The sequence below is a fragment of the Daphnia magna genome, unplaced genomic scaffold, assembly GCF_020631705.1.
Source record: "Daphnia magna isolate NIES unplaced genomic scaffold, ASM2063170v1.1 Dm_contigs021, whole genome shotgun sequence".
Lineage (NCBI taxonomy): Eukaryota > Metazoa > Arthropoda > Branchiopoda > Diplostraca > Daphniidae > Daphnia > Daphnia magna.
Window position 1 is genome coordinate 871,367 of NW_025533118.1, and position 17,792 is coordinate 889,158.

Sequence of the window (17,792 nt, forward strand, 5' to 3'; positions counted from 1 at the left end):
TTGTAATGATCCTAAAAGATCCGTAAAGCATCCCATGTCTTCATTTTTAAAAGGAAGTTTTTAGGAGAACATAGGGAAGCATTGTTCCCTTTTAAGCTCCCGTTTTACCTTCCCATGGAGGTACTACAATTATCTTCCACCTCTTTCTCCGACTGGAAGGATACTGGATGTACGACGGCACTTTTGTGCTGTCTGGGGGCAGTTGCCATGATTCAAACGTATTTAAAGACAGCAGCATAGGGAGGAAATGTGTCCGTGGCCACTTTGGCAATGGCTTTCTGCTTGGTGACAGCGGTTATGGATGTACAACACATCTTATAACTCCATATGGCACGCCAGAAACACCCAAAGAGGTTTTACTATACAGCTATTGGTTGAGGGTTGGCAAAATAAAAAAAATTGTCTGTTTTAGTTGCGTTTCAATCGAGCACACAAGGCAACCCGAAGCACGATAGAACGTACGTTTGGAATTGGGAAAAAAGATTTTATTGCCTACATGTTGAACTCAGACTTACTCCAAGTCGAGCTTCTTGGTTCGTTTGTTATAATAATATTTTATAGTTTGACCTTTGCATAAGCTATGATTTTTCCCCTATTACAGCGTAATAATAGCGTGTAGTGTTTTACATAACATTGCTATTGATCGGAATCAGCCATTGGATGACGAAGATATTGAGATGGAAGATGATCACGACGAAATAATCCCTCCTGCTGTCCCACAAAACGGTGGCGGTAATCAAAACGAAGCTTTTATTCGTCGCCAAGGATTTTCTAAAAGAGCACGCATCACACAACATTCATTTTGAAACAGCGTATTTTGTTTTATACAATGATTTCATTTGTGTACATCACAGTTCGTCTTTTGAGTTGAAAATAAGATCATGAAGATCACTAGGAAGTTCAGATTTGTCATATGGCTCGCCTAGTTCACGTCTAGCTTGCATAATCAATACTAGCACTTTGAGCCGCTGTTCTTTCACATGATAGTTTGCTGATTTCAGATGATGAGCAAACATTCAATTTCGCGTTTTTAACCTGCTGCCTCATGCTTAGTTGTGTGGTTGATGAACGTTTTCTGCTACTTTCAACACTCCCGTCAAAAGGGGCTAAAGAAGATGGTCGTGAATGAGTTGCTGATGATGATGGAGTAGCTGAGCCTGACGGAGTTGCTGAGTATGACGTAATGGCAGACTTTGATGGAATCACTGGCACGGCTGCAATTGGCAATCCTGACGACCTTCCATCGCATATGGCCAAAGGAAACGGTGTCATTGGTATAGGAGACGAATTGTGTGCTTCCCGACTTATAATTCAATAAATCACAGTTAGTCAACGTCACACTATTAAGTTAGTAAATTGTGCTTACATTTCGTCTTTTACTTCAAAATCAATCTCTTGTAGCCTTGCATCACCGCGTTCAACTTGGTCGTACAGCGATTTTAAAGCTTCCTCGTCAAGAGTCTCAGAATCACAGCTTCCCTATAAAATTGGAAATAATTAATGAATGCATTTAGTATAAACACACGAACAATTTCTTCAACTAACGGGAATTATTTCTTCTGGCAGACATGGGTTGTCTTTCTTAAAAACATGTAGGAGAGTGGGGCTAGTTGGCAGGAGGGCAAGTTTGCAATTCCTAATTTAGAAGAATTGTGTGAAAGAGGTTTTATTGAAATAATTCATAGTCAAAGATGTTTATGGTGCGCACATTTGTGCAAAGTTTTATAAATTTATCCCAAATAGTTTAGGAAATAGAAAACAACGAAATTTTTTGCGTCAAATCCACAATAGTAGCGGGCTTGGTATTCATCAATTTTATCTTTTCTTTGTATGCAAATAATTTATAAAAAATATTAGTTTTATAGAAAATTGTGTCCTCTATCCCTAATCAATTATAAAGGAGTAATAAAAATTTTTATTTGAATAAACCCCGGGTTGGGGTAAATTGATACATTGCAACATGGGGCATGTCGGCATAGGCATTATACATTGCATATGTATAGTACATGGCCTGTCAAAATGTCAGGGAATTGTAAGTCGAATTTTTGCTAGATATGACTTATGGTGAGCAGTGGTATGACTAAGAGGCAAAAATTTGGCACATTTTAGGTGTTTCACTTTATAGGATGTTCACCTGTGAAATGTTTGCCTGGATTATGTATATAATTTTTTATTTTTTGCATTTAAGGCTATTAATCTTTATGAAAGTTATCACAACTTATTTCTGAGTTTCCCACTCTAAAAAAACTATAGGATTTTTGTTTATTGTAATGTTATTCAAGTTTGTTTACAACATCAACATTTCACTGAAATCCGTATTTGAAATACATAGGGCCAACTTACCCCACTTCCACTGCCAACTTACTCCGTTAGTGGGGCATGTAATCAAATTCTTTTTAGCTTTTTGAACGTTGATTTCGATATGAATTCTTCAACGTAGATCAAATTAAAAAATAGCACGAGAAAGCTGGTTATCTAAGCTTTCTTTTACAATTTTTTGGGTGTCAAAATATGAAAAATTAAAGAAACAAGAGAAGAAATTAAAAAAATTGTACCAACTAGCCCCACCCTCCCCTATGTGAAGTTTCTTGTACAGTGGCTTCAGCTGAAATGCTGGGCCACCACCTACAAGATTTAAACAAAATACACAAACTGAAAATAAAATAGGTTTAAAATATTTACCTGTCCCCTTAAGTGAGTTGGCATATAACCCAATATCTTTCTTTGCTGCCGTTTTCAAATTATTCCATTTCTTTTTTAGTTCTTCAACACTTCTCGGTTTAGATTCAGCAAAGGATGTTCTAAGAACGTGTGCTATACTTTCCCATGCAGCAGTTTTTGCTTCCCTAGAGACACCACTATCAAAAGCACCTTCAATGACATCTTATTTAAAAATGTGAGTGGTAAAAATGAAAAAATGCATTCAAACAATCAATAGTATTTACACTTTACCTTGTTTAAGATGGATTGGTCAACAAACGTTTCGGTTTCTATCTCAGACCACAGTTCCCTTGGCCCCTTGTTTACAGTTTTCCGAGCCATACTATTAACTAAAATAGTATTTTACAAATACAAAGAAAAAGAAACGAATGTTTGATTTCTTTCAGTGAAACACACGAGTTTGTTTTTGGACGCCAGGCACGCCCACTGTACAAGTGAAGTCAGTATTTTAACAAAAGGAAAAGTCAAGTGTTAACAAGTATAGTGCGGTTTTTTATTGAGAATATAACTTCATAATAATCTAACTTGAAATCCTACTTTTACTTAGACTGGCTTGACTTAAGCCAATTTAAGTGAAGTTTCTTACTTGACTTAAGTTGGTGTTCGGAATACGACCCCAGGTTTAACCTAAGTTCGACATCGAAAAAAACTCAAGTGTTTTACAACAATTGGATTAGATTGTTCGAAAACGATAAATATTATATTTGTAGATCGGCACAGTGGAATAATATTCGACTGTGGTGCGGGAGACCCGATTTCAAATTCTGATATAGCCTAATGTTTTTCAAGATTAAAGGTCCAATACATGTCATAATTATAGCCAAATGAAAGCCCGTTCGGATATCCTTAGAATGTCCGACGGCGCTATTGAGGGCGGTCAAAACCAAAAAAAAATACATCCATAGGACATCCAAATCGGATATCAGGCTGTCCGGAGGATATCAAAAAGAAGTACTCAACGTCCGACCCCGACATCTGTCGGACATCCGACGGACTGCATTGTGTTATGTGGGGTAAGACGTTGCCAGACATAGATCAAAAGATCGAAACGGTTAAGTTGCAATTAAACGCTCAGATAGAAGGCCTTCGAACGGAGATGGGCGCCAACAAGGTTCACCTAAGAACGATACAGGAGCAAGTAATCGACCAAGAGACACGCATTCATGATCGACCACAAATGTCACCAATTAGACAAGACGTTTCCACCCTGTTCAACTTGAAGTCACTGGAAGCAACCTCACTGTATCGTAGAAATCTGCTCGACGCCGACGCCTCTCCACGGGAGCAGCCGTCACGACCATGTCCCATCATGCCTTCAGCCTGAGATCCTTCCGATGGGGATGGCACGTCTTCTGAAACATTCCCTGAACATCCACCTGCTGTCGATAGCGCCAATCATTCTCACGATGGATGCGAGATGGGGCGAACTCAGCGTTTTAAAGTCGAAAAACGTAGCATAAACTGTAAAACTTGTATAAGTAGTGATAATGTTGTATAAGTTGGCTAAATGTAAAAAATGTCGAAAAGTATTGGAATGTAAACTTGTGTGAAATACACTACCCTCCCTTAGTATCCGAACGCTAGGGCCATTTAACCCAGCGTTTTATGGCGAATGGTGTGTAGCGCGGATAGGGAAATGGGGTAGTAAAATTTAAAATAAAGCTACAAAAAAATTTTCTAGTGTTAAATAAAAAATAAGCTATCCAGTAATTTTTTTTTATTTTTTACCTACAAGATTTGTTGACAAGCATGTTAGTCATCAAATATCCGAACACCGCTTTGCCCTATGGGCTGCCAAATTACACAGTGGCACGTTTTAATTTTGCACGATATTCCCGAATGTGCGGATTGTGGGAAGAGACATAAGACAACATTTCTCCTACCATATTTTGGAAGCGAAATAGTTGTCCTCCCTAGGATGTTTCATTCCCGCAACTTTTTTGAATTTGAAATCAGCATTAGCGGATTGAGGTGCAAAATAGATTGAATAGTCCAAAGTTTTTTTGTTTTTTTTTAATGATTTTTAGGCACCCCGTACGAAAAAATGTGTTATTTTGTTGATTTTTGAACTAAAAAAATAAATTTGCATGACATAATAAAAATAACTTTTGGCGTTCATCCACGTTCAAGCTAGATATGTAAAGAACATATTCTCAAAATTTCAACAAGATCGAATTAGTTTTAGGGATCCCCGCGATTAAATTTTATTGGAATTCTCAAGAAATTTTACATTAATCGTTATCTATGACACTCAAATTGGATTTAATCAACGATGGATGTTGCTTTTGATGTTCCTCATCAATCTGTAATAGATACTGACGCTATTTTTCATCATCGGTGAAGTCTTTAAAGTCTCCGATTAATTTGACTCCCCTCTCAGCACAGTCGTTGCAACGACCATGGTCAGTTGGTCACCTCAAGTTGTTCGACGAAATCTATTGCAAAGCGGTATTTGCTGAAAACATTCCAATAGAGCAGTAAAACATCCTACGTTGCACGTTCTCCACAAATGCGAAAATCTCATTTGTGTCCAAGTTGGTCTGCTGCGGCTGCAGCGCCTTATGGAGAAACCAACTTCTTCATGTTAAAAAATAAGTTTTCATAAATATAATTAAGATTTTCCCCCTTTTCTTCCTAGCAGAGGGTACCCTATTCATTTTTTCATTTCCCAATGTTTTTTCTAGCCCTAGTTCTATCTGGTCTATTTTTATTTAGCTATTGTTTGTGAATGGTTTGTTGTTCATCCCCTTGTAGCAGACGAATTTCTGGCAGCAAACGAAATTCTTCGGCTAAAAGAGACGAGCAACTTACAAACAAAAATAAAATAAAAATAAAGTAGATAGAACTGGAGCTAGAAAAAAAATATGGGGAAATGAAAAGATGAATAGGGTACCCACTGCTAGGAAGAAAAGGGGGAAATCTAAATTATAGTTATAAAAACTTAATTTTTAACGCGAAGAAGATGGTTTCTCCATAAGACGCTGCAGCCGCAGCAGACCAACTTGGACACAAATGAGATTTTCGCATTTGTGGAAAACGCGCAACGCAGGATGTTTTACTGCTCTATAGTCTGTAGGCAACTGTAGCCATTCTTAGGAATTATTTAGGTTTAATAAAAACAAGAAAAAAGCCAAGATCTAGGTCCAAGAAAGGAATGAATATATGTTGGTGTCGAGTTGTTGATTTCAATAGTGGGGAATTTCGGCTTGCCGAGTTTAAAAGAAGTCTGACGAGAAGTAGAGTAGAATTTCTTAGTTAGAAGCGTCCTGGTGAAGTTTAACACGTTCTCATTGAATATCGCCAGCACTATAAGTTCTTCTGTAAGGTACCACAGATGACGATTTATGGACGCAAGAACAGCTGTGGCGATAGCTGAATCTTCTTCCTGATACCAAGTCATTGCTGCCATGAAGTGAAAGTCATCCACTGCTGCAAATACAGTGATTCTAGAACGAAGTAACAGTTTTGAGTAGAAGTAAGCAATGAACTTGGCCATTCTATGGATAATTGATCTTTCTTCTTGGGACATATTGAATGAGCCAGACAACAATTCAATCTTCAAAATATAAATTAATTGTGACATGAACCGCGCGTGAGAACCGCACCGGGTTTTCTAAAACGAAAATTGCGAGAATCTGGTAGTGCTACTCAGAGGTAAATTACTGTCAATTTTACCAATTCAAGATAGTCCTCCCTTGGTAACGTCTTGTATTTTAAACACTGTTCTGCCTAAGTGAGAACGGAGTGCGCCTGAATCCATATCCGAGTTGACTGATCACTCAGACACTAAAACAACTGAAGCTTAGAATAATCGAAGTTGAAAGTCAGGAAATCAGTTTAGAATCGTTTAAATATAGGCTCGCCAGGTCTATTACAGTCTCCTCTCAAGGCAGTGAATGCGTGTTTTATATGCAACTCGCAGTGATGATGGCGACAAACCAACTATAGAAGGGAACGTATTATTTCGACTTCAATCAGAGCTGCAGCACCTTGTCGATCACCTGTATTGCTTGCTGTTTTATCGGAGCAAGTCCCAATAACATTATCTCAGATGTCCCATTCTTTTCATATATTAATGGTAGCTTGACAATGAAACAATCCACTTGAATTATCCATCGGTGGAACACGAATAAGCTTTGGACTGAATCGAAAGAATTAGAATCCATAACAAAATAATATTCCTATTTAGAAAACCATTTGTATTTACCCATTAACTGATCCGCTAACTAAAACAGCCACGCGTTCTTCTTTACGTCCGGAGAGAAGTTGAATTAGCTTGGAATCCCAATAGAGAATCAACAAACTTTGGCTTTGACAACAACCAATGGGCCTTGATTTTCTTCATTGATTTTTCTAGAGCAGCATTTCTCTGCCGCCACAAAAGAGACATCGACATATTATTCAGCGAACCTCCGGTACCAGTGACAATAGTGCACTGAATGCGTAGTTGTTGTCGAACTGATAATCTACTTCGATCGGCTGTCGATGACGTGATTTCTGATAAGTTTTTGGCTGATACTTGAAAAGGTACTGTTTCAACTATTGTTCTTCTTTTTGTTGCCGGAAGAGAAAACATGTTCCTCTTCACTGTCGTCTTCACTGCCATCTTATTTGCTAGTTTCAAGTTCCTGTAAAATTTCGTAGTTGTTCAAATGGGATTGCGATTCGGTAGCTCTTTGTTTCCGTACATCACTATCAAATTTCCTTGCAACTTGCCGTTCCATAAATTTGGAAACAGTTATATAAGATTGTTTCATGTAAAAAATTCTAGTTCCTCTTTGATTTTCCAAAAATTCCCAATCTTCCTTCAAATTTGGACGACGGGTATTTGATATTGTCACACGAGTTGTATTTGAACAAGAACAAACGAATACAACAAGTGATGACTTAAATTCTAAACAATGGTTTAACTCGAACAAAAGGGATAACCATTACCAAAAGTTAGAGAAGCGTCTGAAGACCTCTTGGGAAACCAGGGAACTCGTCTTACCGAGCCCAGCAGAGCTCACCCGATGGAGACTCATCTTACGCAGATTCAGGGCAGTGTTTTATACCGTCGCGCGAATTACTCCCCTTCCGGTCTGCGTATCTGCGTATCTTTCTTAGAGCAGACTTCTCCTGATAATTTCTTCACCACGATCGCAGCGTTGTCCAAGGAGCGGATGACTCATCTCTGCGAAGAGATAACCAATCTCCCTTTTCACCCGCGACAATATTTGCTCAAAGGCATCCTTAGGAGAGATGGCACAAGACGACAATTTTTTTTTCAAATTCATCAATCTTCTTCTTCCATGTACCTTCTTCCTTATTGCGATTACTTTTTTCAATTTTCTTCAGTTTTTCCCATTTGCTAAACAAATTCAAAAACATTTCTACACACATCCGATCTTTTTTAATTGGAACTGCGGCTTTTTCCCAGACAACGGTGACTTCACTTTAAAAATTTTTAAAGATACTTCTTGTATCTACATTAGAAGATTCTGATTGAAGAAAAATATATCTTGGCAGAATATTCCTGTTCGTTGGAAGGCGGATAGCATGAGATAAACTTTCAGACTCACTTTGACCAATTACCCAATCTTTCTTTTTCCGAAGATTCAATACGTAACAGGTATCCTCTATGTCTAAGAAGGTTTTTTTCAATTTCCACCTATGTAAAGGATTATAATATAATAATCTAATTATCTATCAACCGCGAATAATAGGAGTAACTTGCGTGGCGCGTGTGCTCTTACAGCAATCACACAACAGATAGAGTAAACAGTGGTACGTTACGACATTAATGGGCTGCCGGGGACCACTAAAACTAATTCGATCTTGTTAAAATTTTCAGAATATGCTCATGACATACCTAGCTTTAATGTGTATGAACGCCGAAAGTCATTTTTAATTACGTCATGCATATTTATTTTTTTAGTTCAAAAATCAACAAAATAACACATTTTTTTGGTACGGGGTGCATGAAAAATCATTTTAAAAAACTGTTTACTATTCAACCTATTTCACACCTTGATCCGCTAACGCCAATTTCCAATTCAAAAACGTTTGAGGGAATGAAAACTCTAGTCCTCTTAATTGGAACATCTATTCAATCAGTAGCCGCAAGGTTATTAGATAATAATACTTACAATAAATAAAAAATAGCCTACATATTACACTCTAAATTTTTGGTTTCTACCTTTTTCTTACTTTTCGGCCACCATGTGTAGTAGAACGAAAAAGGTAGAGAAATGGTGGAAATTTTTTTTTACTTTTAGCTAGTAGGAGAATGGAAGATGATGTACCATATGGTAGACAAATGCGTGTCTACCATGAAGTAAGAATTAGCAGACGAGAACGCAAAATCACAACAAAAATGGAGGGGCGATTCCCAAGAAAATATTGCACTTTTCGTTGGAATATAACATAACAAAACTTGGGAAGCAAACAAACTTTATTCTGATGACTTACAGGCAAATTTTACTTCCCCCTTTAAATTTGCCATATTGTATTTGCTTTTATACAACTATTTCCACTTTCGCTTTTTTAATTTGTTATTGAACATTAACATTTTCTTTATTATTTTGAAATATTTGGGTTAAATTAGCGATTAAAAATGAAAAAGATAGAAATTATAGTTTAAAATCAATTATAATTATTAAAAGTAGGATTTAATTATTAACACATACTCAAATGTCTTAAATGTAAACATACTTTAGTTTTCAGTCAGAATTTTTTCTAAGTTCTTAACGGAATCCTCGATATAGTCAGGAAAATGTAGAACCAATAAAATATTAAAAATAGCTGAGTAGTTAAGGTGCTTTGCTGCGAAAACCAGTAATGTGTGGCCCCGTGTTCAATCCACACCGAAGACTCTTCTTTTTTTCCGTTTTAGTCAATGGTAGACTAGTCTACTATTATATTATATTCTAAATTCACTGAATTTCATTGTACATTTACGAGGGTTTCACTAGAAAATGACTGTTTCGGTACTGCTTGCTTTATTTTCTAAAACTTTTTTTGCTTCAAGTAATTCTATAGTATTTCTATGTTATTATTGTAAAAATACTTGTTCCAAAATCCTTTAGTATTACTCGAGTTTTTTTATTGTAGGGGAGACCGGGGCTACTTGGCTCACTTTTTTGTTAGATGCGTCTCAAGCCTTTACTTTTCATCAAAATGAGACAAACTTATATTCATTATATTAATTAATATCTTATCTATAAAATGTCTTAAGACAATAAATACAATAAATAATGCGATCATGATGAGAAAAAAATGTTTTATTGGGACACCTTAAATGAGCAACTTACCCCGTCTCCGGGGCAGGTTGCCCATACCAACGGGGCAAGTTGCTCCAAGTAATTTCACATTAGCACACGAAACACACATGCACTGTATCTATCCAACACTGTTGGAAGAATAGTCAGCGCCACACTCAATGCCGATTTCGTCTTTATTTTTAATACTAAATGCCTTAGACATTTTTTGGTTTTCTTCTTTTGCCAACTTAATGGCCCTTCCAATAAGGTCGGGAGATGCTGAAGCATTGTTTGTTTTTCGAATATAATTCCTAAATCCTCAATTCTTATGTTACAGAAGAAACAAAACGAAAAATTCTGTTTCATCACACTGAAACAACTTGAGCCAACTATCCCCTTCAAAAAAGAGCCAACTTACCCCTATAGGGGGTTGGTCCACTATTTATCATTTATAAAATGTTTGCGAACAGCCAAAAAAATTTTTATGTAAGCCAATTAAAGCTGAATGAATGATGAATTCATCCGTTTAAAGCTTATAAGTTTAAATCACTTACCTACGCCAAGAAAAAGAAAAGCACGGAGGAAAAAAAAAATTGGTCGGCAGTTGTCAAAAACGTTTTTCGTATGCTGTTCGTTTTTTTTGCACAGTAGAGAAACTGAAACAACGTCAGACCCGGGTAGGAAACAATACTGACCATTCTTAATCCGATGTTGATTTTAGGTCGGTTCACGTCGTTAATGCGTTATAAGTTACATGAGATTGGTCCATGGTTGGAAAAATATTGGAATGTGGTTTTTCAAAAACCAACTCAATTCCATCCTGGGCCATTCTTAGAAAGTTGATTTTTAACGATGCATGTATCCCGCTACTAAACCAATGTAGATACAATTTCGAACATTTGCTGTTGTTCGATATCGACTAGCCAATAATAACCCAATGTCCAAAACCAAATTTCAACGATGTATATATCCCAATATTTATCCAATGTCAATACAATTTCGAATTTTTGCTGCTGTTCGATATCGAAATGCCAATAGTACCCCAAAAACAGAAACCCAAGTTTAAACGATACATATATCCATATACTAATCCAATGTTGGTACAATTTTGAAATTTTGCTGCTGTTTGATATCAAAATGCCACTAGTACCCCAAAGTTAGAAACTCAAGTTTAAACGATATATATATCCATATACAAATCCAATGTTGGTACAATTTCAAATTTTTGCTCTTGTTCGATATCGAAAGGTCAATAGTATTTCAAAGTCAAAAACCCAAGTTTAAACGATTTATATATCAATATACTAATCCAATGTTGGTACAATTTCAAATTTTTGCTCTTGTTCGATATCGAAATGCCAATAGTATCCCAAAGTCAGAAACCGAAGTTTAAACGATTTATATATCCATATACTAATCCAATGTTGGTATAACTTCAATTTTTTGCTCTTGATCGATATCGATTAGCCAATTATAAGCCAATATTGGACAAACAAGATTAAACGATCTTTATACCACGATACCAACCAAATGTCGATGCGATACGAATTTTTGTTGTTGTTTAACGATAATATTATTGGTATGTATGTATATATGTATAGTTTTGGGGTAAAAGTCGGGGAACGGTAAACACCCTGTGTTTGGAACTGGTTTTTGGAACCGGGTTTAATTTTAGCGAGGAATTTTTAACATAGGTCCTACGATGTTACCTAGTCTCGTCATTCGATAACTGATATAAGTGCAGAATTCCATCATTGGCCAAGCATTGGCTTGCCAATAGAAAGCTTGTATTTTTGTGCATCAATCCAAGCCTATACGAACATCAGATTAGTTTTGGCGAATGTTGTTTCCTGCCCGGGTATATATCGAACAATAACATAAATTCGAAATTGTATCGACATTGGATTAGTATCGGAATATATAGATCATTTAATCTTTTTTTCCTAATTTTGGTTTAGTATTGTCAAATTGATATCGATCAACAGCAAAAATTCGAAATTGTTTCAACATTAGATTAGTATCGGAAGATAAACATCGATTTCTGACATTGGTTTACTGTTGGCTAATCAATATCGAACAAGAGCAAAAATTTGAAATTGTACCAAAATTGGATTAGTATATGGATATATAAATATCGTTTAAACTTGGGTTTCTGACTTTGGGGTACTATTGGCATTTCGATATCGAACAAGAGCAAAAATTTGAATGGTACCAACATTGGATTAGTATATGGATGTATATATCGTTTAAACTTGAATTTCTGACTTTGGGGTACTATTGGCATTTCGATATCAAACAGCATCAAAAATTCGAAATTGTATTGACATTGGATAAATATTGGGATATATACATCGTTGAAATTTGGGTTTTGGACATTGGATTATTATTGGCTAGTCGATATCGAACAACAGCAAAGGTTCGAAATTGTATCGACATTGGTTTAGTAGCGGGATACATGCATCGTTAAAACTCAACTTTCTAAGAATGGCCCAGGATGGAATTGATTTGGTTTTTGGAAAACCACATTCCAATATTTTTCCAACCATGGACCAATCTCATGTAACTGATAACGCATTTACGATGTGAACCGACCTAAAATCAACATCGGATGAAGAAAACAGAATGGTCAGTATTGTTTCCTACCCGGGTGTGCTTTTTAAATTTGTTATTTTAAATTACATTTTTTGTTGTATTTTTGAAATGTTTGGTCTAAATTAACGATTAAACATGAAAATCAAATGATTGTTGTGTAAATTAGTATCTATAATCAGTAAAAATAATAAAACTGTAACCACGTACTAAATTTAAACTAACTTTGGTTTTCACTGGGAAATTTTTTCTAAGTTTTTAAACAAATTCCGGAACTACTCCGGAAAACATATTACTTGACATTTATAGAAATATCTAAGTGGATAAAGCGTCTGAAAGATGAAGTTGTTGTACAGTGGTCTAGGTTTCAAATCCGGCAAATCCGGCTAGGTCTGTCTTGGCTTTATGTTACGATGAATAAAGCTATTGTTTTGTTTTAGGCTACTATTTAATTTTTGATGTTGGAATGTTGAATGTTGGTCCAATGTTGTTTTGCGCCATTATTGGCTGCATATCGAAATCGCACATCGGCCCGGGTCATTTCCAACTTGAGTCGCCAAACCTTGTCCATTTCTGTTATGCCACTACTGATAAAATTATCCCGGATAAACACTGCTCGCCAATGTTCTACCAAAATAAATTTATAACATTGGTTAGGTGTTCAATTTTTAACATTGATACAATGTTGTTTTGCGCCATTATTGGCTGCATATCGAAATCGCACATCGGGCCGGGTAATTTTCAACTTGAGTCGCCAAACCTTGTCCATTTCTGTTATGCCAATATTGATAAATTAATCCCGGATCAACACTGCTTGCTGGTGTTCTACCAAAATACATGTGTAATATTGGCATAGCAGAAATGGACAAGGTTTGGCGACTCAAGTTGGCAATGACCCGGGCCGATGTGCGATTCTGATCCTGAACCAATGGCCGATTCTGTATCGGCAACAACATTGGACCTAGATAAAATTCCTACCCGGGAGAACATCTAATTGTCGATTTTGAAACTATTGGCTATTTTGAAAACAGCATGTTGTAATTAACGGATTTTTAAATTAGAAATGAGCAACCTACCCCGTGAGCCAACTAGCCCCGGTCTCCCCTATTTCTCGAGTAATTGCCTTGCAATATGCAATTATTGCCTGTGCAATTTTTTTTTTCACCAGATGCCTGTTGTGGATCACGAACTGCCACCTGATGGGCAAATAACTAGGTCGGGCCGACTCGTTCGCAAGCTCTTTCTTCATAAATTTTATTAAGGTGGAGCAGACGTCAGTATTTTTGTGTGTCAGAATTCCAATAAAATGAGAACCAGTATTTTTTCACATGCATCAGTGTTTCAATCAACAAGTGTTACTCAGCAGGTATATATTTAGTAATTAAGAAAAGTAATCCTTGTCATGGTCCTTCGAGTTAACTAAATTTAAACAGAGTTTTGTACATCTAGATAGTGAAATCACTGCCATTAAGTGAGGTCACGACGCTGAACTTTTTGTCAAAAAAGCGTGCTGAAGAAATTTTGTAAGCAATTTATTTAATATACTTAATAATTTACACTTATTTAAGTATTGTCTATCCTTAATAATCACCCTCTTGGTTTAATTTAGTCTAAAAGCTGAATCAGCCACTTCCAAAAATATACCCGAGAAGAAATTTTCTTAGTCATGAAGAATCTCAACATATCTCAGTAATCTAATTAGCAATTCAGTTTAAAGTTAACGTGTCCTAACCTTTCTCTAAACAGTATCTCAACAGGATAAGTAGACTTTGGAAATTTCATGCCCGTATTAAATTTGGAGAATTTGGGTCCTCGTTTTAGTACACCTGTTGAACCTGAAAATCGAGCTCTACCATATGGGGTTACTATTGATGCCAAACTAGGGGCATATGAGGAGGGCTTTTACAGCATAGCCATTAAATATCTGCCCCTTGACGAAGCTGTTGCTGTAACCAACATACAAGTCAACGCATATTACCACAGATATCTGAACTTACTAAAAGGACTCCCAACTCGTAGTGAGCCTTCACCACAGGAGCCTGTCTAACAAAATATTCCTTTGTCAGCAGTACTTCAACACCCAACACCATGTGAGCAAGATTACGGCAGCCATATCCAATCTCGAGATTCTACAGGTGCCAAGCACCAAAAAGGTATCCTGGGCCGTACAGCTTAAGTGAGAATCACTTCAACGTTCCAGCGCAGTCTGCACCTGTGCCAACATGGAACGTAATCGTTCAAAACTTTCTGGAAAACGAGGCAAAAGAAGAGGCAGAAAGAGAAAGAGAAGAGACAGAAGAAAACGACGAAATAACCGAAGTTGATACAAATTTTTCGATCAGAACTGAGGAAGCAGAGACTATTGTACAAGAGGATAGTGAAGAAGAAGAAGAAACAGTGAAAGGAGAGGAAAGTGAAGAAGAGAACACTACAAGTGAAGAAGAAAATTCCACATCAAGTGATTCTGACGAATTCGTCTTGGCCATCCATGGTCAAGAGTTTTGAGACCTTTTAGCGAATTCACTGAAGAAGAGACTTCACTTTTTTATGTTCCCTTACATTTATGTTTTCTAACCAAGATCTCAGACCATTAGTTGTGTAATTAAGAAGTTTTTAACAATGTAACTCGACGAATACGTCAAATAAATTTTTTCTCTGAAACAGCATATTTTCTTGTTTCTTTCTCAGATTTAAAATAGTGCCTTGAACAACTTTATTTTTTTTTTCTTTTTTCTCCAACTCGATTTTTTTTTTCAGATCTAAGATTACTGAAATCAGTGTACAGAGCAGCGACTGAATACTTAATTAAGGGTCTTTCAGTTGGAAAAAGCTACTGAAAAAATTAAGTATCCTTAAATGATACCTGATTTTGAAAAAATATACTTAAAATTTTGATTCCCCTACTGAAACCCAATTTCATACCTATCCTATCGATTTTAAGCATTGAAAATTTTTTTTAAGTATGACAAAATGCTTTTTAAGTATTTAAAATATTAAAGTATCCTGCGTAGCATACTGAATTACTGATGTTAGGATTAACTAACAATTTTTAAATTAAGATTAATTAATATTTTAAAATGATATTGTACAATAATATTAGGACTTTGGCTATTAATACTTATTATTTCAATAATACGGCAAACTGATGTCACCTTGGTTTAACAATTGGCAAATCTTTGAAAGTGCCCAATCGGTCAGGTTTTGATTTCAAGTCAACATATACAATCAGTCATTTTAATCATATGAAATGCATCGACTGTACTGTTAAATATTGGCCTCTATTGTTAGGTAGACTAGGTCTAATATGCAATGACAATTTTACAAAATCCCTATATTTGGTAACATCACCTTTTCACAAGTATCGGTGACTAAAATTTCTTCGTTCTCAAAAACATTTGTTAATCTTAAGGAACCAAACTTAAATTTAGCAAAAAAGCTAACTATTTTTTGGCAAACACAAGCCCATCTCATGACAGGATGCCTGAACTAAGTTACTAGTTATAACTACAAATCAGTTATTTCATCTAAGGGATTTCTGGGTTTTTGAACCACGCTTAAAATTTTTTTATGTTAATTTTCTTTAATTTCTGAAATATATGCCAATTAAATTTTATGAAATACATTTTGTACGATCATTACTTTTCAATGTATTAAAAACTTTAGCTGGTTAGCTGCAAAATCACATGTTTGTAAATGTATCAAAAAATTTTTCGAAAATTTTCAATCACTTTATCTATCTTATCACGATTGTTAGCTAAATTAGTTCGTTTGTTATAAACTGAAGTGGCGCAGCGGTAAAGTATAAGACAGTCAATCTTAAGGTCCATGGTTCAGATCCAAGCACGGCTAAGTCTTTTTTCCAAAAATTAACCTAAAGTTACTGAATTTTTCAGTAGCCTATAAAAATTAAGTATCTTATAGAAATTAAGTACGAAAAATAGATCTAGTAGGCTGGCCTTTTTTAAGTATCAAAAATTAAGTATTTTGTCGCCGCTGTGTAGTTCCACAAAATTTCGACCTCAACTAAAAAGCAACAGGCACAGTATTTAGCCTTATTAACAATAGAGACATTAAAAAGGGAATAACACAAGAATTCGAAAAGTTATCAGAAAATTTGCAGTGACAATTTGATGGAAAATGCAGAAATAGTCTACGAACTCGCGCAGGATAGAATGAAAAGACTAGTAAAACAGTATGAAGTTGTCATACCGCAACCTCCCGCCGAGACTCAAGCATAATATATCGAAAAACACAAAGAATTTGTAAACCGTCTCCACACAATAGTAATTGATTGGAGAAAAAGAAAAAAAAACTGCGCATTCGGAAGAGGATCTCTCCGAAAATTCGGATAATGAAGAAGAGATTACTCCGACGCCAGCAAGGGATTCTGAACAAGCAGCAACGGGTGTTACGCAAGCAACAGGCGTGCAAGCAGTCAACACGATCGCATTGCAACAACAGCAAAACATCATGAGCATTTCTCATCTACTTCCAAGAATTGAAATAGCTAAATTCGAAGGGGATTCACACAAATGGAGGGATTGGTGGGCGATTTTTCAAACCCTTATTCACAAAAATCTTTCCCTATGACTGTTACCGAGTTGCCATGGCAACTCGGCCGGGCTTCGCGCGCGCGTTTAATTACCCCCCCTTTTTTCATCTATTGTTTCTCTAATTCGCGCATCTTTATTCTTTTGTTTTGTCGTAAGTGATCGAATGACGTGTTTTAACGAGGCAGTCACGTTTTTGCAACGGTAGCGTCTAGTCGCCATTTTTTGTCCCCTCATTTTTTATCTTCGCCCGCGTCTTAAAGTTTAATACAAGGTTTTGCGCCCTGCCCGTTCGGTTTTTGATCGTTATTTCGCATCGCCTTTCGAACGATCGTTATTTTACGGTTAGTTTACAACATTTTTGGTGCCGAAACCCGGGAAGATTCGACCCTGGTAACTTTAACGCAACATTCGTTTTTCGACATTCATTCTCGCCATTCGTTTTTCGCCCTTTATTTTCGTCATTCGTTCTCTTCATTGGGTTTTCGTCGTTCATTTTCTTCACTGGATATTTCTTTTGTGCTTTTGTCTCTTTACATCCCAACGCTGAATCAACCGCCAGCCCAGGAGGGGTAACGGTCAGAGTTCCCGGATTTTGAGCAAAAGCTTTCTTTACGTGCCAGTGTTTAAGTGGCTCTCCAAGCCTTCCCTTTTTCATTCCGAGCATCGTGTCCACTCTCTTGAATTCATC

At 36.3% G+C, this 17,792-nt stretch overlaps 1 protein-coding gene and 1 long non-coding RNA gene across 4 annotated transcripts; both read right to left on the reverse strand.

The window, feature by feature from the left end:
* Nucleotides 1–732: 732 nt before the first annotated feature.
* On the reverse strand, nt 733–3,549 carry LOC116936261. 3 transcript variants are annotated; one of them, XM_045180719.1, is made up of 4 exons: nt 2,953–3,549; nt 2,683–2,858; nt 1,367–1,479; nt 733–1,303 (listed from the first exon to the last, which is right to left on the reverse strand). In XM_045180719.1, the coding sequence occupies exons 2-4, from the start codon at nt 2,704–2,706 to the stop codon at nt 934–936; spliced, it is 507 nt and encodes a 168-aa protein (XP_045036654.1). In that variant the 5' UTR covers nt 2,707–2,858; nt 2,953–3,549; the 3' UTR covers nt 733–933. The 3 variants fall into 3 exon arrangements, with proteins under 3 accessions (XP_045036654.1, XP_045036655.1, XP_045036653.1); XM_045180720.1 differs by having other exon boundaries at nt 2,683–2,871; XM_045180718.1 differs by having other exon boundaries at nt 2,683–2,883.
* Nucleotides 3,550–5,684: 2,135 nt separating this feature from the next.
* On the reverse strand, nt 5,685–7,667 carry LOC116933306. Its single transcript, XR_006652589.1, has 4 exons — nt 6,929–7,667; nt 6,723–6,862; nt 6,397–6,663; nt 5,685–6,334 (listed from the first exon to the last, which is right to left on the reverse strand). It is a non-coding gene; the product is annotated as an uncharacterized LOC116933306 (long non-coding RNA).
* Between the last annotated feature and the right edge of the window lie 10,125 nt (nt 7,668–17,792).

Bases quoted from the DNA above. Each gene is read 5' to 3' on its own strand.
- LOC116936261 (XM_045180719.1), bottom strand. From the start codon at position 2,706: ATGCCAACTCACTTAAGGGGACAG. The intron at 1,480-2,682 runs GTAAATATTTTA...CCAATTTTATAG, and splicing joins CAACTCACTTAAGGGGACAG to GGAAGCTGTGATTCTGAGAC. The intron at 1,304-1,366 runs GTAAGCACAATT...TTGAATTATAAG, and splicing joins TTTGAAGTAAAAGACGAAAT to TCGGGAAGCACACAATTCGT.